At 38.6% G+C, this 21,730-nt stretch overlaps 1 protein-coding gene and 1 long non-coding RNA gene across 3 annotated transcripts; one reads left to right on the forward strand and one right to left on the reverse strand.

Moving 5' to 3' along the window:
* Window positions 1–10,409: 10,409 nt before the first annotated feature.
* LOC122415461 (antichymotrypsin-2-like) lies at window positions 10,410–13,236 on the reverse strand. Of its 2 annotated transcripts, none has more exons than XM_043427611.1 (9): window positions 13,190–13,236; window positions 12,825–13,000; window positions 12,578–12,763; window positions 12,162–12,363; window positions 11,862–12,073; window positions 11,466–11,669; window positions 11,135–11,384; window positions 10,844–11,003; window positions 10,410–10,722 (listed from the first exon to the last, which is right to left on the reverse strand). In XM_043427611.1, exons 1-9 carry the CDS (start codon window positions 13,197–13,199, stop codon window positions 10,608–10,610), a joined length of 1,515 nt encoding a protein of 504 aa, XP_043283546.1. In that variant the 5' UTR covers window positions 13,200–13,236; the 3' UTR covers window positions 10,410–10,607. The 2 variants fall into 2 exon arrangements, with proteins under 2 accessions (XP_043283546.1, XP_043283543.1); XM_043427608.1 differs by having other exon boundaries at window positions 11,862–12,076.
* Window positions 12,108–14,618, forward strand: LOC122415482 (uncharacterized). Its single transcript, XR_006261935.1, has 2 exons — window positions 12,108–12,955; window positions 13,209–14,618. It is a non-coding gene; the product is annotated as an uncharacterized lncRNA (long non-coding RNA).
* The last annotated feature ends 7,112 nt before the right edge of the window (window positions 14,619–21,730 follow it).

The raw sequence follows: 21,730 nt of genomic DNA on the forward strand, positions 1-21,730 counted from the left end.
TAAGTCAATAACCGGATATATCGAAGCACACGTATTGCAAGAAGAATTTCCTTCCCGGATATCCGGGCTATCATATATCCCAAGAAAAACACAAGAATTTATGGCTCGCGATGAGTGTTCGTGCGCGAGCAACGAGAAAACGAGGTTGTGAGAAAGGCTCGCGGAGAGCTTATAATACATTTACGTGAAATATGTTGTATCGCACCGCGAGCTCCGCTCGCGTATGAACGACAATGCGTATGTGACCTTGATATATAAATTGTTCCGGATAATAAAAGCTCTGGAGAGTTCTAATGCCGGAATAAATGCTCGGTCCGCATCGAACTCGCTCTCGTGAGAAAGGATCGACAAACAGGAAAACTGGGAGGGGTGAGGTTTGGCTGAGATATATAAGAGAAGCTTAACTTAAGTGTCCGAAAAACGGGATAAACGTGGTCGATTCGTACACTTATCAGTGAGGACGATTATCGCGGACAGCGGTTCGGGATTTAGTTGCCTCGTAAAACTCGGCTTAACTACTGACCAGACAATGATTTATCTTTTCGGCTATAAAATATTCATCCGAATATATGTATATTTGGACGTGGGGAAAAAACCGGCGGAGGAAAACGAAGAAGGGGAGAATTCGACCTTTTTTGATCTGCACCGACCAATCGAGATGTGGCTGATTGACATCGTTCTAGTTATTCAATCTTATGCAAATTTGTTTCTCTTTCGTTCACCTTTCTTACTGCTGATTGATGAAATAGCATTAAGGTAGGTCATGCACGAAACAATTTTCTTAAGAAAGTCTTGAAATTTACACAGAGTTTAAATATTAAATTTCCAAGGGCTCGTTTTATTGGTTATTTAGATAAACGTGCGTTAAATATGAAGAAAAATACGCAGGGTTATAGGGACTGTGCGTAAAAAATCGTTTATCTTTCCTTATTATGAATAAGTTTATGAAAAAGGTGCACAATAACAATGAAGTATATAATGAAGGTTTGGGAAAAAAATCGAACCAATGATAAAGATATGTTACGTTAAAGATTAAAAGAAATTGGTAAAATGAGCACTCGTTATCTCAGATTTGTTTATTTCAGGATTTTGTTTCTTCTTGGCTTGGGCCACTCTTTCTTTCTTGATCCATTTCCCATTGTGTTTTCCCTTTGCGCTCTCTAAAGCGATTTTTTAGATAAAAAACTATAGTATTTTTGCCAGGGACGAATGAAATTTGGGTTTCAGTCAGTGATGGATCCCCGATCCTTGGGCTTGTAATGGCTTGTAATTTCATTCGCCAAAAGATGAGTTGAAAAAATTTATTTACTATTTCGAATAAATAACTCTGACATTATAATTCAAAGTGATAATACCTTTAATTAGGGAGTAAAAAACAATCCAATTTAGAAAATAATTCCAAAGTTTTTTTTCAGCAGAACGCGATGCTCCCTGGATCGGAAAACAAACGTTTCAAAAATCCTCATGCGACCAATATTTTTACTCCCGCGTCGCCAGATTTCGATGTGAATTTCATCACGATATTCGCCAAGCAATATTCAAACCGCATTCTATTCTCGAAAGGATAAAAATAAATACTCTGGACTTGACACAGACTTCCTGTATGGTGAAAATTGAACACGATGCTTCGAGAACTAAATCGAAAATAGTCGATGAAATATTGACAGACCTCTCGTGATATTTTTTAGTTGTGCATTCGTCTACTCGGATGATATTTGCGAATTGATTCGCTTTGTTTGTTTGTTTCCAATTTTTTGCCAAAAAGAATGAAATCATAACATCTAATTTTTGCTTCCTCGTCAAATGCGATTTGCATTCTATGCTGCATTAATTTGAATTTATTCTGTTTTCGTGTTTGATATTGTGTTGTCCATTGATAAAATTCAATCTCAATTTTTCTACGGTACTTTCATACGCTTATAATCATGGATTTTGGAAACAATTCGCTGTGTTGTTTGGCAAATTCTTTAATAAACATAAATCGATTAATTATCGAGCCAATCTCGTTCGAATGATCAGAAATTTCGTTGATCGGAGAGACGATCCAAGGAGCGAATTATTTCGAAAAATGATAAGCCTCTTTTTTGGGTCCCTCGAAATTTTATCATTCCGTTTGGCACTTCATTCTTCACGATATCATTTAATACTCGGAGACATCGAGAAGAGATTTGATGGATGATGAAGTGTCGAATGAACATTCTTTACTATTTCAATTGTCTGCGAACAGATCGTCATAAAAAAGCGATACTTGTAAGTTATTAATGCGAATGCGAGTGACATTCGAAACTGTCGCGATAGCATAACCCACCGAAAAACGATTTTTATGCGTTCCAGCGGCGCAAGTGCAACTTCGTAAAAACCATGGAGTAAAAAACGTCCAAAAAACATTAGAGAAAATAAACAACTCTCCAATTTCGAATGTACAGCCTTAGCGTTCCATAGCGAAAAAATCCAGCTTCATTTTGCTGTTTTGTCACGATTTTTGCATTTTTAACGAAGATTCAAAATCGTCTTTTCGACTTTTGTCAACAATTTTGAGAATTTTTTGCGTTTCGAATTCCAAAGTTCAAGTTGCTTTCGAATCTTTGTACACATAATGAAAAATCACTGTTGACATTGAGCCAAAACAATACGCTTTTTTATAACAAAAAATCATGGATTCTGAAAGGCCTTGTGACGGAATGAAAGTTTGATAACAACTTCCAAGGATATGAGGGGAATTAGCAGAGCCAAAAATATAACTGTAGATGGTGGTGGATGAAGGAACGTAGCTCGAGAATCTACTAATTTCATAAACCTACTCAGGACTTGGATTCTCCGCGTCTCCGTCTCGACGACGTCGCTGTCTCATTAAGATGTCAACTTTATTGCTTCTCGCGAAACGATATCCCGGAAGAAACTCGTCAAATTTTCTCATCAGATGATTTATTATGCCCTGCTAATTCAAGTCGAAAGAAAAACATCGTTCACCTTCGTTGTTATCCATCGTTTACTGTAACTCATCTTCAGATAACAAGAAACTTCGTCATCACGCAAAAAACGAAAGAACCATCGTCGCTTCTCAAAAGGTAAAATCACTGCGACGACCTTAAAACACGACAAAAGCGCGGCAATCGTTCGTTGAAAAATGATTCTTCAAATGAACGAAGTAAACCGCAGCTCGAAGCTACGTTCAACAATAATCTTTGCTGTGAATTGCGTATTTCAATTTATTGATCGCTCAAAAGCGTATCGAATGAACGAACGTTGTTTCAAGTTAGCCTGTAAGGAGCAACGGAGTCGATACTGAGCTATTTACGTAATGAGTTTTGCCTCCAGCTGATAGATGATTCACGAATGTCCAGGAGCCATCAATGAGAAAATATTTAAACACGAAACAAGAACTCATCGAACGTATACAGCGAGTGAGCAAACACGAACTATCCGTTGACACAAACTTTGATGGGAACGTGGAAGCAGGCCAGCTGCTTTCGGAATATGTTGTTGTGTACAGGAATCGTATCATTCGTAATATGTTAATGTCAAACATGAATCGAACGAGAATCAAACATGACGAGGCAAACGAATCGAAGCTGCGCAGTGAGTAATATAAATTCGGTTCATCAATGCGGCATATTGAAAGGAAATTTTACAATTCATCCCTGCATTTATGGAAATTTATTTTAACCGAATTGCGATGCCTCATTTTTTCACAATGAGTGGTTCGAATGATTTTTTTTTCAACATGAGCATTCGCATCATTTTTACCGCTCAAAACAAAAGTTCAATTAATTCTCCGTGGCGAGCTGTTCGCTGGAGAAAAATCTAGTTGTTCGTGAATCTTCCCGAATCGATCTTCACGAATGTTTTCAGTGAACTGAAAACATAGTCAACAGTGAAACAGGTTGGGGGTACCTTCTTCAAATTCCTGAAGGGTTGCGTCGTCTTGAGGCAAGTGCAACAAGCTGAAGTGGTAAAAAGTGTCGTGTCGAAGTTTCCACAAGATTTATGACAAGTTTCGTACAAGTAAGAGAGCGTCCCAGCGGTTTTAACATTTCTCGAAGTGAAGTTCAGCAAAAAGAAAAGTTTATGCTCTCTGCCATGTTTGTTCGATATTGCACAGCATCTTGAATGTAATTCATAAAAAAATTTGCACCCTTAAGTACTGCATCGGAAAAGGCGTCAAGAGGCCTTTTCGTGAGCTTCGATACATTCGAGCATCCGGTATGCTCGGAAGGTTTAATGAGTCAAAAGGCAAGCTCTGAATCAATATCAGAATAAAGTGCGAATTTTATAACTGTTCATTTCTCATTTGGAGACTCGAATAAAGTTTTATGACCATTTTGATACTTTTTTTCATTTTCTACGATAAATTTGTACACACTTCTATCCGATGGTTTATTACAAAGGTTCAGCAGGGCAAAAGTTTCGTTCAATTGCAATATACACGCAATATTTTGTGAATAAAAATGTTAATGAAGGGTTGAAGCAGATAAAGTTACACTTTTTACTGGACTCTGTACAACATTTTTTAAAATTGGAATACTTTGATAATGAAATTAAATTGGGAAAAATCGAAAAGTGGAAATTGTACGAGCGCAGTCATTTGGATTGCGTTCTTCATCCTCGATTGAGTTTTGTTCGATGAGAAATTGTGCTCTACGAAATCTTGTGTCGCCTCGGACAGGAACATAGGAAATGCGAGTGTGAAATTTCGAATCGATGCATCGGGATTCCCACCATCGCGTGTCCTGCTTTTTACCCAGAACTTTGGTTTTTCATATTGAATGAGTCGAAGAAAGATTTGCATAAAAATGAGGCCACGTCAGTGCGGACTGTTCGAATGTTTACGAACGGACTTGCACAGAAAGACGAGCGTGCAGAAATGGTTCTGTATTGTCTATACATACTAGACCTGTTAGCACTTTTCCTTGAGGAACGAGCCGTCAGCTAGCTTTAGCTGGTCTAGTCAAACTCAAAACGAGATTAAGGAAGTTCGTCCCGAACCCGAGGACTGACAACCGTTTTGGACTCTCGCGGGACTCACGACGTTTTTTCTTCCTTTTACTTCTTTCCAACTCTTTGACAGGAAACGTCTGTTTCTGAACCTCCACGACTATCGAATTAGAGTTGGTCGTGTTTGTCTTCATAAAGTTCAAAAATAAAACGAAGCGGAAATAAGAAGAAATTCACGTTGAAATAATAAGCGAAAAACTAATAAATTGTAGAAAATGTGGCAATCGATACGAGTTGTACAACATTGTGTTCGATTACTGAACAAAAATTTATTTAAAAATCGTTTTTCACACGTGTTTGTAATTTGCTGAAGAGAGTTGATTTTTTAAGCCAATGAGAGCCTGCGGAGACTCATCCGAGGATTTTTCTACTCCAACGCAGGATCAGGACGACGAAAAAATCGTTTTCACACCATAAGCAAAAGGATTTAAAGAGATAGCGCTTTAGGGTCTGAAGCAAGACGCGCCGGGTACGCGAACTCGAGATTGGTCGATTGTCCATCGAAACTTTGAGTCAATAAACGAGTAACGAGATCGCCGTTTTTCTCATTTCCATTACTTTCGATGAATGCCAAAAGAGCCAGATTTAATGACGTGATTAAATTCGTCTAGACCGACGGGAAGAGGATTTTTTCTCATATTTATTGTTCCTGGGCATGCTCTTCCGAGTTTTTACGAGCTCATCCAATTACTTCAACTCCACTTTACCCCACTTCACTAATTTCGAGGTTCCTGAATGAGCGGTCGAAAGTGACCCTCCACGAACAGCCACTCTTCCTTAATGCACCACGGTGTTGCTCGGCGCGAGAGGAAACGAAAGTCAAGGAAAGCCGTGAAAAACATGCTCGGTACAGAGGCGCGCCAGCTGAATTTTTACTGAGCTCACTTTTAGCACCATTTGGAACTAACAAAATTGCCATTTGCCCTGCGATTGACAGCCCGCAGCCGGTGCATGACTTAGTTAGAGGTCACCCAATCGATATTAACTTCGTCCGGGAGGGCTCTTGCTCCGAGTAAAATGACACGGTGCTCTCACAACTGTCAGCGAACGAATAGCAAAAGCCTGAAAGCAATTTACATTCTCATTCACTAGTCAACAAAATTTATTCATTTCCATGACTTTTAGATCGAAGAAAAATTATTTTTTGATGGAAACTTTGCAAAAAGCGAATTCGGGGCCAATAGACAAGGGCAAAACGGTGTACCTTAGTAAATATCGTACTTTTTAGAAGTTTCAGAAGCTTCGTTTATTTATCACTCTCAAACAGCAGGAATGGACTGTAGTTTTTGGCAATTTTCGTGAAAAAAAATTTTTCATCGAGACACGATTTTTTTCCTGCAATTTCAATCCAATGCAGGCGCATTCTATCAAAGCATAGAAAAAGAAAGAAAAAAAAAATTCTAAAATGAAGAAATTTCGAAAAAAATCTTATTTTTTCAAAAATAGGAAAAAATGGAAGAATAAAAAGAAAATTTCAGTTATTTTCTATGTACGTGCACCGTTTCGCCTCACATCGAGCAACGATCTCATGTAAATGTGACGTTAAAGTAATCGGGACACGCGAGAAAATTATTATTTTTTCTATCTACAGTACACGTAACGAATAGTCTGTTTCCGGGCAAGTATATTTCGCAGTATGTATGTACAACGATATGTACAATGTATACGGTATTTCGTTCGCTGCACCCAGTACTTGCTTCAATCTCTTTATAGCTTTTTCTCTCCCTCATTTTCCGATCTTTCCTTTCCTTTTTATTAGAATTTTTTTTATCCTTCTCTATCTCCAGTCCTTACGTGGATCCATTTACCAAGCTTGAATTTATCGCTGGTATACACGAACATGTGTAACGTGTTCCACGAGTAATCGAAAGTCCATGAGTGTAACGAGTCTCCTGTGCGTTGCAGTAGTGTGAAAATACTTTTTGTATACGCTTCGCGACGGTGAACCAAGCCCCAGATTAAGTGACTTTTCAGTTCATCATTTTTCAGATTTCAATCACATTCGAGGGCGTTGGATTATTCATCGCACCCTTATAAATTCTTTTGGTTTTTTCCCTCCTCGGAGAGTTCATTTATTTTATTTATGCGATTCGCAAAAACACTGGATTTATTACGAGAAATTCATTCGCATTTGTTCAAACGATTATTTCATCGGGGAGGTAAAAAAATAAATAAAACCTCGTGCTATTCCATTGGTACTCGTCTCTCGAACGAGCTGGATCAAGCGCTCAACGTCAATTCGATGTTATAGCACAGAAGCGTGTTGTTAGCAGCAGACTCGTCGATGGCTCCCTCATCTCTGACACAACGTCACGTTCAAGTATCCGATCAACTTGTAGTACATAATTCTGTACACATCAAGTGCATCCGTGACTTTTGCTCGTACATGGGGCTTTTCACGTCGCAGAAATGACTCGATTTACTGGATTTATGCATAAATTCACCCCGAAGCATCACTCATTGACTCTGTCTTTTAACTTTTCAGATGAAGACGATTTAAACTGGATTAGGTGAGATGGGAACTTGGATGGGTGACCGCCTCTTGTACACCGGCTGACTAAATCGATGGTGGATCGACTTATTAGGCTGATCTATACGAGGCAGAAAGCAATTGCTTTCAGTATATCTTGAGGCAATAATTTACTGGAAATCAGTAAAAAAAAAATGGTGTCCGGTTGGTGTATTCACAGTTTCCCTGGCCGAATCATATCTCACTTTATTGCATTACGCATTATTGCACTAAAAGGCAGAAGCACCTGAAACGTGTAATGGCTCGATACCTCGAGTGGTAACCAAAGAGTTTTGAGTACGAAGAAGTCGATTGGGTCACGTGGTTTGAGTTGACACTTTGGAGAATGATTCCCCAAAAATGATGAGCGAATGGGAGATAAAGTATGGACGATGAAGTTTTGTTCGTTTGCTGGGATAAGTAGTTAGGAAAAGTGTAATTTAGTGCAATCACTGTCGATGATGGCTTTGAGCGTTTCATGCTCATCCGTAGCAGCGACGATAATGAAAATGATAATAATAATAATAATAATTGTAATGAAAGTCAGCCAGCCGAAACGTCGTTTAGAACTTTTGAGTGTAATTAACAAATTTGCGGCATCGGGCTATTCGCTGTAGAATATGTATGTACGTACATAGAATCAATATAGAGAATTCATGTTTAGCTCAGGGCTGTCACCGGGCTGTTATTGAAGTTACTGAGCTTGCCGCGAACGCCGTTCGAATCAGTTTTGGGTGAAAGGAACTTTGGAAGAGAAATTAGTCGCGTGATCGAAATGTCTGATTTGACGATTGGGAAAAGCTTCCAAGGAATTTCCGAACGTTTGTGCACCGAGACAAAATGATTAAGTCGAATCGACTAAAGTTTCGAAAAATATTTGAATTTTTCATCATTTGAACTGAATTTACCTCAGTGAATAATGGAGAACGAAGTATATGAAATGCAGGAAAATCCTTCAAAAGATCGCCCTCATCGAAGAGGCTGCAACTGAAAAATATTTGACGATTCTCAAAATTTTCTTTTTCCATTGATTTTTAAATCGGTCCACCACCACCGACATCGACGATTGAGACAGATTTGCGTCGATCGAAGAATTTTAAAAATGAAAGGGAGCATCGAAGCGTTATCCGTAGTCGTTCAACACCGGAGCTTGCCCGAATCGCTGAACGTGCTCGTGTATCGAACCCTTCAAGTGTCATGTTTGGATGGACATTCAACGATAGAAGCGACAGAGCACACAGGTATACACGCCGGCTGGGATTATTCCCGCCTCCATTGTCGTATCAGCTCGAGGAGTGGAATGTCACCGAGATAAACATAGAGCTCGTTTTCGACAAAGCAACCAATTTCGGTAAATCGATTCAACCATTCATACTCATATTATATTACTAAACATAGTCATACAGTTTTCTATTCGTAGAGAGAGAGCGAGAAAAACGTATTCTCATCAAATTTATCTCTCATATCTACAGAAAGCTTGAGAATCGTACTTCCACTTTAAGGAAAGAACATGGATCATGAGTGAGAGAAAAATAACGAAGTATTCGAGGAATTCATAATGAAAAAAGGTCGTACGCTGAAAAATCACACCGCGAGAATTTCGTAGTTTTTTTGTATGGGAGGGGAAATTTTTCAAAAATTTAAAGCAATTTTATGATGAAGAAATATACGAGGTTTAATGGAACGAAGAAATTCCCAGCACTCCTTCCATCACTGAAAGTTTGCAGTTGCTTATGAAGATAATTTATGGGAGTAAAATTTGAAAAATGGTCTGAATTCCAGTCTTCACAAAGGAGGAGCCTCGATGGAGTGTCGTTCGGATAATTATACAGTGAAGCTCATCGCATAACGCTACGCTGAGGAAATAAACTGAATGAAGATTTTTCTCAACGGAATTTTGTAATTTGCTTCTGTCGTTGCTCGCTCCGCGATTCACAAAAGCATCGGAATGGAATCGCGTCTCAGTATTGGGTCCAGAACTGCAGCGGTGGGTTTCGACACTTCCTGCTTTTCTGCTCGTTTCACTTTACATGCGATATTACTGGCGGACCTCTGTTCAACTTCAAAAGCTTCTTGAGGAGAGTGAACAATGCTAAGAGATGATGGAAACGCGATTGAGGAACGAGGTGGTGTCGGGGGAATAGCGAGGAAAGAGAAACGGGATTCGGAACGATGTTATCAAAGGAAGACGATGCTAAAAGGGACATAGTCAGGATTTCGCTTGTCTTTGGCGTGATGGGACGCCGGTTTACCTTCGAAATCGATACAATCTGCTACTGATTATCCTTCGATATCTGTCTCAGGAGATTTCAGATACGAAGCTTCCTTCAAACCTCTCAAGCCCTCGCCGCTCTGCTGCTGCGAGGGAGTCGATCTCCCTCGCATTTTTTTCGATAAAAAATGTATAACGGAAAGAAGTCATAAGGTAAAGGATATAATGGTCAATTCTCAATGGTTCACGATCGAATTAACAGAGGAAAAAAGAGAAAGAATTGGAGAATCAATCTATGAATTTAGTCATAAAGAAAATTGTTCGATTTTGGAGTTTTCACAGTTGATTGGTAAACTAGTAGCTGCTTGCCCGGCTTTATATTCAAGCTGGTTGTACACTAAACTTTTAGAAAGAGAGAAATAATGGGCTTTGATACGTAGTAATCAAAATTATAACCGTATAATGAATATTTCAAAAGCTAGTTTGCAGGATTTGTGGAATAACATTTTGCAATCATTTCATATTGATGAAAAAAATGCACCTCAAAGTACCTGAGTGCCAGGAACGAATATAAAAAATACGATGGCGAGGACTTTTCCTTTTGAAAATTCAGGTGAGGGACCGGGGTAATGAATACAAGAAGAATTTTTGTTTTTTTTTTAATTTCTTCATACACATTTTTATCGTCATTATTATTATTTTCATTATTCTTATTACGTTTAAGACGTCAATAAAAAACACCCACTCCAAAAGGAAAATCTCTAAGGATGAACGACTGAAATTTCGAGCAAAAGATAATAATTTTCTGACGTCTAGTATTCCATATACTCACAAGATCTAACAAAGTTGGAACATTGAGGTCTGATTTAACGAACACGATATTTCATTTTATCATAAGTTAGTGGATACCAATATTTTCTTACCATCAGAGCTTAAAGTATAAAACGTTGTTTGGATCCAGGGAACCAAAAGGTATGTCATGTACACACCTTTTCGTAAGAAATTTCTGAAAAACAAATTTCGATGAATTATTGCAGCATTGATATTGTTAATTAGAGTAATGAAAACAATATTTTCTTAGTGAATATCTATGAATATTTGAAATGAATGAATTCTGGTTTACTTACGTGCCAGGGACAAACATTGAAAATATGTTGATAAGAACCTCCCCCTTGGTCACAATCATCGCATAAAAAGGGCGATTCACCTTGAACTGCTTGGGACTTTGTACAACCGATCGAGTCTTTCGATCCGCAAGTGTAGTTTCAGCAGTTTTATAAAATATTCCTGGAAAAAAGCGCCATTAATTGGACTTCGAAACCTCATTTATTATTTTATTCGTTTTTTTTTACTTTTATAGTTTCTCAAGAAGAGTGAAATTTTTTATTTCACACAATCAAATTATAGTCCCAACCCACCACTGGATTCAGCCGCTTGCTCGCCTTTCTCATCGACTTCGAGGACAATCTTCGTCATGGATTCACCGAGATTCAACTGTTTGAGGGACTCGGAAATTCCGGAAAAATCGCCAGTCTCAGGGTTCTGATATTTCTCTATCTTTTGAGGACTGATTCCACCGAAGGAAGACCAGAAACTTACGCGCATTTCATTGACATCGGGACGAGTATTGACGTGGTTTTCGGTTAGAGATAAATCAGGATTCAAAATCTGTGGATTAGCATTGCATATTAAGGGAGAAAATCACTGCCCAGATTATTCGATGGATTCAAATGAGACTGAAATACTAACGTCGATGAGCGTGCTGTTGAGGGACTGCTCCGTTTCGATTTTGAATTTCGGCAAATGGACCTCGAGTTCCTCCTCCGTACTGTTGAGAAGCCTGGTCAACTTCATGTTCCGAAGTTTATGGATCAAATACAACCAGTCCGTAGGATCTTCACTCACGTCTGGAAGTATGACGAACATGCTCATCGCACCGCCTTCTCCATTGCTCTGCAAACGAGGTAACAGAAAATATAATTAAATTCGAACCTCCTGGTACCAATTAAAACTTGACTTAGGTTACGAATATCGAGTTAAGGGGCTGACACGAAGGAAAAAATTGATGAAAATGGCTGATTTCTTTTAAAAGACGAACGTTATTATTTCTAAAAGTTTGACGTACAAAATGGTAGAATGATTCACCTTATAGGGAAGATCAATGAAATCTGCATTGAAATCATCGAGTCGACCGTGCCGAAAACGACCAATCGTGGCCATAGTCAGTACATTTTTTTCATACTCGTTACCCAGATAGAACGGACGCAGTTGAGTGAGCGAGCTGTCGAACGCTGTCTTCCAAACTCCCTTGAAGTAGACCGTGTTGACGAGAACGATACTCGGATCGCGAGCAATTTCTTCTGAAATAAAAGTTGAAGTATTTTCTATTGATTGACAATGAATAACGAGAGGAAAACGATATTTTCCGTGTGATAATTTTCTTACGTCGTTTTAACAAAGATTTCACATTATTGTTCGTTTCAGCGACGAAAAATTCGTCGATTCGATTGTTGTCGATGGATCCATCAGTGACAGCAACGGACTCGATCTCCGAATTGAAAACTTTTGTGCACAAATCGACGAAATCTGGTTTCAATTTGACACCGGAAGGAACGAAGATTTTTGTTTTTATTCTAACATCGTATTTCTGCAATGTGTTTAATGCGTTTGATTACGTGGCACGTTTCCGAAAATGTTTTTTTTTTTTTTTTTTTTTTTTTTTTCAATAAAAACGATTTCAGAATATTTTTATACTGAAAACGTGGAACGCTGCTTTGGAAAGTGTTTTTTAGACCCTGAAAAGCAGCGTTCTCGTTCCTCGATGCCAGACCCTAAATTGCAATAATGCAGGTGAGACTCACCGCCAATTCGTTCATGAAGATCGCATAACCAACTTTAGCCATTTGAGTTTTATTTTCCGGAAGGCCAATCGCGTCCAGGAACATCGCTCTGGTTTCGCCTCGAGCTCCATAAGACAGCATTGACAGAGGGATGAAAACGCTTAACGGTGAAGTAGTTACGTCAATGGTTTTGTACTCAGCCCGTTTCTGTGAAAGTAGCAAAATAAAAGCAAAAAAACATTTTTTTTTCGTTTTCCTTTCAGCGTACCTGAAAGTAGAAGGAGGAGAAATTGCTTGCGAGTTCCAGGACGAGCCATTCACAAAAATTTCGATCTGAACACGATTCACCAATTGATGGAAGAGCCGCCTCTGCGTTCTGAAGTACCGTAGGAACTGCATGTGAGCTCATTGCCACGCAAAATGTCACAATACTGGCAATCCATTCTGGAAAGAAAAACACAATCGTCCATTTTTTTGCTCAATTTTTAAGCAGAAGGAAAATTATTTTCATCAATTTCAACTACTCAATTACTTGCCATTACAATTCTTCACAGAGTCTTACTCAAAAAAGCATTTTTTTTCGAATGAAATCTTGGGAAATTACGATTATCTTCAGTCTCATCAAAAACTTACGTAAGCGCATTTTTTTCAGTTGCAACTCCACAACGAAAGACTGGAACTTTTCTGCAATGGCGGATCCGAGGAGTCCGCTCTTTATACCCCTGCGTCGCCTCTAATAAAGTGTCTCGAACAAATACAGCGATCAACTTCTACGTAATAATTAGAAAGAGCGCAGAGTGAAGAAATTTTCTCAGAAACCATGTTCGATATTAAACATTAAACGGCAAAGATCCATCTGTGGCAATATTTACAATAGACATCACACTGTGAGCTCGAATAATTTTTTGAATATCATCGATGTAACAACCTACAGATAGAAAAATAGGCGGCTCTGGGCACTATTTTTCTCAATAACACCTTTAACAACGTCGATTATCGAAAACGAATACAATTTCTCGGCGCACATGTCTTGTATCGAACAGAAAATAACCTGCAAAATCACACTCAATTTCTTCCAAATTATGAATTTATGATGCTACGATAAATTTCACGGAACTTGTAATTATTAATCAATTGAAAAATTGTTCGTGTGTGTTCATGCAAGAGAAGAATTGCTTCTCCTACATGATAAGAGATAAGAGGCAACGAATACGACTTTAGAAACTCCGCTCTATTTTTTCCTCCAACGATAAAAAGCCACTTGTAACAATAATAAGACCAAATATCGAACAACTTTATAATGAAATTTTCGAAACTCGACGCAAAAACGAGATGCCTACGAACCGATGTAAATAGAAAACACTTTATAGAGCAGCTATTTCAATCGAACGTTTTTTTTTCATCAAATTTGTTGATTAGCGAACGAATAAGATTTTTAAACCAAACCCCAATTTATTGCTGTCTTCGTGTAGGAGAAAGCAACATCCCAGAGCGAACCATTCGTTTTTGACATTTTGTGTACCAGTAGAAGCAATAGAAATTATAGTGACGTTCTGTCAGATTCCACTACGAAACAATATAAAACGGGGTTGAAGCAACGGGCCCATTTTTGCAGTGAAGTAAACACAGATTTCTACAAGCCTAAGAAAGAACAGTTACTACAGTTCTTGAGAAAGAAATTTAAGCAAGGAGCAAACTATGCGACATTGAATACATTTAGGTCGACAATAGCTTTAATCTGAAATAACAAAATTGGAAAAAGCCCGATGATATGTCGATTTGTGAAAGGTGTGTTTAAAATGAGACCTACAAGGTCAAAATATTCACAGACCTGAGATGTTGCAATTGCGTGTTGAAACATTTAGAAAAATATTTTCCTTTAGATAAGATATCGTTAACAGATTTAACCAAGAAAACTAATGTTTCATCTTTCGTCCAAAAAAATACTCTTCGTTACTGGGAGTACAGCATTTCAAAGGGGAGAGCCGTAAGTATTGAAGGACGAGGGGGGAAAAAATGAAAGGTATTGTGTTCGAGGTTGAATAAAAGCCCATGAAACGGTTCCTTGAACTTGGACCATTTATTATGGCCTTCAATGGTTCGAACTCTTCGAATACTGCCCTTTTTATTGTTTTCACTCTAGCATTGTCTTCACTTCGATTTTCTTTTGTTAGAACGGTAGGAAATTAACTGACAGCAGCTGAACGACGAGTTTTGTTTTTAACGAAATATCAAATTCTGATGAACCCTTCGAAATAATCGAAGCATGAATCAAAATTAATTCTATTTGTTGCCAAGTGTTCTCGCTTTTTTTCACAACACCGAGACAATTGAGTTTTTCAATAGGTTTTTCTCGCTGTACATTGATTCCATTGTCAAAGAATTCGCTCATCACCTTTTTAGGTCATTTCTGACAATTTGGAGCTCACTTGCTCCAGCCTCACAGTTTTCAATCCAATTTCTATCATTCCCAGTTACAAAAATCCCTCGGGAAAGCGCCGGCTCTTTTTTGTGGTCTAACAACCGTTTGCGTGCGTTGAAAATCAGAAACCATGCGCAATAGAATTTCGCACGGCGGTGAGAATAAACCAACATCACGCTCCCAACAATCAAAGGCGACCTCACGTTTTCCTCCACCCCTATTAACCTGACGAAGCCTCGGGTTGCGTCAGGAGGCTACCCTCACACTAGTGGACCGATCGATCCAGGTCATTTAGTAGCAGACATTGCTAGAATCAAGCTTGCCTAAATCGAGGTTTTGGTGGGTGCTCTGATCATAGCATCGAGCCTGTTATTGATATTTATTCGTCTGCGTTTTGTGAGCGCCCATAACCTTTTGTGTATAACGTTTGCTTTTCTCTGAAAAAGCCCTTGCTTCTAGCTGAATCTCAGCAGCCGTTAACCTGCCTTTTTGCAAATGAATTTTCTGGGAGAACAAATATTGCTGGCTCTGCACTTTATTACTATTTTTTCAATTTTCCCTGCAATTATTTTCACTCCAATTTTCATTAAAAAGTATCCTAAAAACACTCACATCGATTTTTATTCGCAACGATTGTTCCATCATATTTGTTCAGTCATCGAAACCCTATTTTTTCTACCATGATTTAGCTCTGGAAATCGAACATGGTAATTTACACTCCTAGAGCTATCGCATCAATGCAATTGATGATTTTCAACCCCAGCAAGTGCGGAGAATCACGAACCAAAGTTAGTATTTTTTTAGCAGAATTCAAAGTACATTTTTCTGGGAATGTCAAATTCGTGAGCTATTAATTGCTTGAAAATAGTCTGAAGCACGTTTGTTCGACGCTGCTCAAAGATGTGCAATAAAATCTCACCATGACGGAAGCAAAAGAGAAGAGAGGGTGGGGGGTGCAGTGGTTAACGATTTTTGGAATAATCCGGAATTATTCGTAAAATAGTTGACCGTAATAACCACGTTGCATGAAAAATCGTGTATAGCTTCAGGATAAACGGTTCATAAATTCTTACAAGCCAGTGCATGCAAATCGAAATGTTATCGCTAAAGTTAATGAACGATCGAGTTTTTCGAACTGTAACACATCCATATAAATCGTGTTGAGTGTTTGAGGTTCGGGGAAATCTTTTGATCCATATTAATGGATATGATCAAATGAATATCAAATAAATTGTTGGAAGCATGAGATTTTTGGACATTTTTCTATGCGAATATGCATTTGGATTGTTTTCGTCGACTTTAAATCCGCTTTTCTGTATGATGACAGTGTTGGAAAAATAAACGAAAACAAATCAAAGATTCTGTCGTATCCGTTTAGTGTCTTGAAGTAAAAATCATCGTCACACTTTGAGTTCTCATTGAAAAATGATACTCCATCGTTACAATAAATGTGGCAAAATCATTTACCGAGACCCTGACCATCAGATTGAGGGTTCGAAGCTGTGCGCAAAGAAAATCTCTCGTCGCATGACCAACCTTAACAAAGCGAGTAACGCGACCGCCAAAGGGCCAAAGAAATGGCGTTCTCCGCTACACCGACATTAGTACGAAAGGCGATCACGTGAAAGTTTAAAAAAAAACGATTTTTTGTCTTTATCGATTACCAATAAAGCCCTGCAGCAAGCCCAAACTGAATATTCGATAAAACTCAATCATGAGATGTGTCGGCTAGAAGAGTTTGGACGAGGCAAGCCTTGGAAGCGTGATCGAAAAACCTTGACATGTTTATCGCGTTGTCACGAATGCTCAGTGCGCGACCAAATTATTGGCCGTTTATGCTAATCGCGTGGTTATCCTGCCTGCGCATCTAGCGCAGGAAAGGATCGCTTAATTCCAAGAGGATTCACACCGGGTATTCAGTTCTCAACGGATGAGCATCCGCCGACAAAAAAGAAGAGAGAAAGAAAGGAAAATCGGTTAATGGAATGAAGGAGGAAAAAATTCTGAATATCACAGTTTTCTTATAAAACGATCAGACTTTATGGATTTTTAACAGCAACGACGCTGCAATAATAAATTAGCATTCATTGACGAAACATAATCGCGCCCCGTTATCTTTTAGAGGAACATTATCGAGCGAGTAGATTCGCTATTTATTTGAACGAAATTACAAGAGATCTTCGCACGGCGAAGTTTCATTTTCAACAATTTTGAAAACTCATTTTCCCGCTACGAAAACCTCATTTTTTCTGGCAAAGCCTCTTTATTCAACATCGGAAACGTCGAAATGTTTTGATAAAACTTTATTCGATTTGATCGTATTCCGATTTTGAATCTGTCTGATTGCATAAAATTACGAAGGGAGTAAAATGGCGAAGGTTGTCAGTGACAACAATTTTTCCTACAAACATCCAACGAAGAACGCAGAACCCAAGAATCATTATTATTCGGTTTCATAGTTTTCTATTATTTTAGACACTAACTCAACATTTTATTGTGACGTTTAATATCGCCGCGGTGGTTCCTGACATGAAATTCCGAACGGAAGGGACGGTGGAGAGCAGAGAAGTATGGAGGGCATTTCTTTTTAAATGCGCTACAAAGTGGCAACTAAAAGTAATGACCGGAATCAATCTGGTCATACGTGCGGCTGTGCAACGAGGAATTGTGTAGTACGAGGTACCTCCAAGGATTATGGTAATGAGGCAAAAGGGAGAAGAAGGAAAAGCAGCGTGAGGTGGACCCGGGGCGCCCTGGAGCTACATTAATTACTAACATAAAACAGAAAAGAGAGACGCTGGGAAGGAGAGAAAGAGGACGAGAATTTAGAAGATCCGTACGAATACGAACTACTAGATTCCACGGATCATAAAGTGAGGACGTGACAGTTTGTGCTCGGCTAAAGCCTCTGGTCGTTGCTAATCCCGAGCATGAGACCAGAGTCAGTCCAAAAAAATCCAACGAAAATTTGATGAAAAGTTCAATTATGTGTTTTGTGAAGAAGCGCGCGCTAATAATCATGTTCGAGGGACTGTAATAAACGTCAGGAAAAATCTCACAAGGGGCAAGTCGAGTGTGACCGTGAGGCGGCAGACGGAGAATAAAATTTCAGGCTCGACGTTTCATTTGTCAATGTTCAAACCATTATAATTACTACTCAAACGTGTTCAGGCGGTTGCAGATGAGTTTTTCAATTTCAACGACTCGTCTCATCCCTTTTCTCCAATTTCCAAACCCACAAATTCCCCCAAGAGCGAATGCCACTTATTCCCAATGCGCCATTATATCGCATTTGGTTTGTGCGAGGGCGAGAGAAGATTGCGGAAATCCCAGTTGGCGAGCGGACTAACGCTTCTTGGCGGAAACTCAGCTGGTTAACGCCATCGAAAACTCAGCGAAACTGCATAACCGCACTCAGCCCTCGCTGCAGATCTGGTGCATGGTCAAAGCGTCGCTCTTCAACAACGTCGAGCATCATCCATCCAAGAGCCAGGGGGAGCCTTGCTTCAGCGATCGAATGCGTACACCGGCCCTTCAGTCATCGCTATTCGTAGTCCCCATCATCGATTCCTGGATATTGACAAATGGAGAGTTTGAACTTGGTCAGTTGTATCGAATGCTCATAAAATTATTGCACAAATCACAAATCGACATGACCTCGGCAAATAAATTGTAAAAAATTTCATCTAATTCAATCAAACGTAACTTTTAGCAGTTCAAATTAACAGTATTCGTAACACGGCACCTGCGAAGTTTGAGAGACTAAGATAGAAGCAAGATAGGAAGCTCATTTTTTCAGTGGGGCTGCAAGCTCCTTTGTTATTGTCTCATCTCGACTCGGATCTCGTATCATGTGAGAAAAGTTATCAGAGAAATTCTGGTCTTCCTGTCGATTAGGGGAGACCGGGGCTAGTTGGCCAACGGGGCAAGTTGAGTAGTAAGCAATAACATCCAAACTACGGAATGTAAATATATGCCCGGTTGATATAATTGTTCATTGTAACCTCTTTCTCATTCATGTGTTTATGAACAGTGAAGAATTTTCATAAATCCAGGTACAGAACGAAATTTTTACGTCAAATTTTGACTGTCTCTTGCTGCCTCGAATTTTTTTGCAATTATTAGAATAATTCTCTACATGAATGTTCATATATGGAACTATAATTGTGCATAGTATTTTTCTCATTTATCGCTATAATTTGCTGGTAGAACGTTTTGTTGTTGGAAAAAAAAGCAGTGTAAGGTAAGTAGGCCAACAGTGGTACGGGGTTGGTTAATACATGTGTCGACGCGTACATGAGTGCTCTAAATGGGCCCACTCACGGGTGCCAGTAAAAATACAATTGTAAAAACTGCAATTCTGATTTTGATGACGAGGATGAGGACGAAATATTCCTTTTTCCCACACTTATGGGCAAAAATTATCTTTGCATAATTCAAATTTTCGTCCGAGATTTACCCACAAGGAAATTATCCAGGATTCATTTTCTCTTGGTTTTGAAAAGTTCCGAAAAACTCATTTTTCGTTTATAAATGTTTCAAGCTAATGCCCGATGTAAAGGAAGCTTTGCTGAATATGCGAAAGAATGAAATTTTAGTGGGAATACTTCGATGGGAATTTCAGCTCGTAATCTCACGAATCAAAAGATTTCGAAAGCCTCATTTTTCGTAAAACAACATTCTTGATGAAAAACGAAGTCGATGAGGAAAACTAGGATGGATTTTTGAGTAGCCGCAACTTTCCAGAGCAATGTACGCCGCTTCATTTACTCCCCGTGGATGCTCTTTTCCTTCGGGACAATCCGAGCTCACGCGTTTATTACATCAAGTGCAAAAACGTATATAAATCAGTCGACGAGCAGGTCGGAGGTAAATTTCGCAAGAGAGAAATATATAAGTGGTGGGAAATAGACTAAAAGTGCTGCAAAGAGATATAGAGATATAAACCCACGTCGGTAAATAGCTTCTTCTTTCTCTTTCTATAATTCACTTCTCGAACGTTGAACACGAAAAACGTTTAAACAAAACCAGAAGGCCTCTGAACTCATATTTATGGAAATCCATGAGTGGCTGTTCGTAGAAGTCACATCACATGCAATGAGTATTGATCAAGCTGCAATCGTATTTGGTTGTTGATTGGGGCGATGGAGAAAAATTGTCGATAACTCGTTTGGGTTTATTTTCCAATACAAATCTTATGGAGTATTTTTGCTGCATATACGTGCAGATCGTATTTACGTAAATTTATTTCCACGAGTATTCCCCACTGTCGAAAATGATCCTGTTTGATCTCTCGTACATATGAAATGGTCGATTCTTGTGCGAGTGGAAAATACTCTAATTGCATAGCACAAAAGCAACACGACTTGTTTCTGCTTTTATTTATTTTAATTTCTTTTGTTGCTCGCCGGTATTCGCTCGAATTTTTTAAATCAAACAACAAATTCCTGGCTCTGTATAATATCATCCCATCAACAATGCTCCAATTAACTCAGCCACTGGACGGAAGTCGGCTGAAGTGCTTTCTCGTGTTTCGTGGCACAACAAAGTAGCGATGAGAACCAAAGTTCACAAGTGCACACTTTTCTATATCTATACCGTTGAGCGTTGTCTCGTACGTATTTTAAAAATACATTTCGAAACATCGGATTTACTGTAATCGACGGAAATTATATGAAAATTTTTATCTACTCGTTTTTATTTGTTTGGCAATCGATCATCGAAACCAACTTGCTCACATTCGCTTCACACTAAAACCTCCCGGAAACAAGAATAGTGCCGATTATTGACAGTGACAATGAGTCAACGAATTATCAAAACTGCTGAACTACTAGCGTCGGAGTATTTCGTAAAATAATCTAAAATAATTCAGTTTTGTTCTCTCACCGACCTGCGGTTTTCTCAGAATCATACTCGCTTGATAATGATTAGTTTTTTATACTTTTATATTAATAAACATTTATGCACGTTAAAATGAGTTATCATCCCACTTTGAAAGGACTTTGAAGTCTTGATGGATTGTAAAAATAATAAATCCACATTGACTAAATTCCGATGAGACGGACGAAAAATAAACAGACAAGAAACGAGATAAAATCGAATGGCATAGAATGGATCAACTTTAACTCGATTCGTGAACATTTGACAACATTAAATGAAATGATCTATCATAATCGAAATATCTAATATTATCGGATTGAGTTATTTCTCTGCGAGAGTTTCCTCCAAAACGACAACTGAATGGAATTTTTTTTTTCCACGTTAAAAGAATCATTCTATACGGATTCTCGGTTGGGATGCTGCATTACATAAACCGTAGATTCTGTGCCAATTTCCATTCGTGGTTCGTTACTGATCACTTCCGATCGAATCGTTGCTTTGAGAGCACCGGTAAAATGTAATCTGTAAATGTACCAACTTGGGCAATAATCGAAGTGGATGTTATTGAAAATCGGGGAGCGAGCCAAATTTATAAAGGTAGGGAATAGTGAAAACTCATGTTGCATTTATTGTATTTTTTCTCAATTTGCGGTTTCGTAATATTTTTCCACTATTCCAGTCTTTGTGCTTTTTCAGGCTCTTTTCCAATCCCTTTTTGTTAAGTTTTTCCTGAAAGTTTCTAAGATTTCAATAAAATTCAATCAGTCAATAAATATCCTGACAGTACGATCGTAATTCAGGTGGTTTTGAGTGGAAAGCAATCATTGATGAAATGTTGGGAGTATTAGATCGAAACAAAAAAAACTAAATCC

The sequence above is a fragment of the Venturia canescens genome, chromosome 1, assembly GCF_019457755.1.
Source record: "Venturia canescens isolate UGA chromosome 1, ASM1945775v1, whole genome shotgun sequence".
Taxonomy (NCBI): domain Eukaryota; kingdom Metazoa; phylum Arthropoda; class Insecta; order Hymenoptera; family Ichneumonidae; genus Venturia; species Venturia canescens.

Excerpts from the sequence above, each read along its gene's own strand:
- LOC122415461 (XM_043427608.1), bottom strand. Across the intron at positions 12,764-12,824 it reads TCTCCTCCTTCTACTTTCAG|AAACGGGCTGAGTACAAAAC; the intron begins GTACGCTGAAAG and ends CTACTTTCACAG. Across the intron at positions 11,004-11,134 it reads GCAAGCGGCTGAATCCAGTG|GAATATTTTATAAAACTGCT; the intron begins GTGGGTTGGGAC and ends GCTTTTTTCCAG.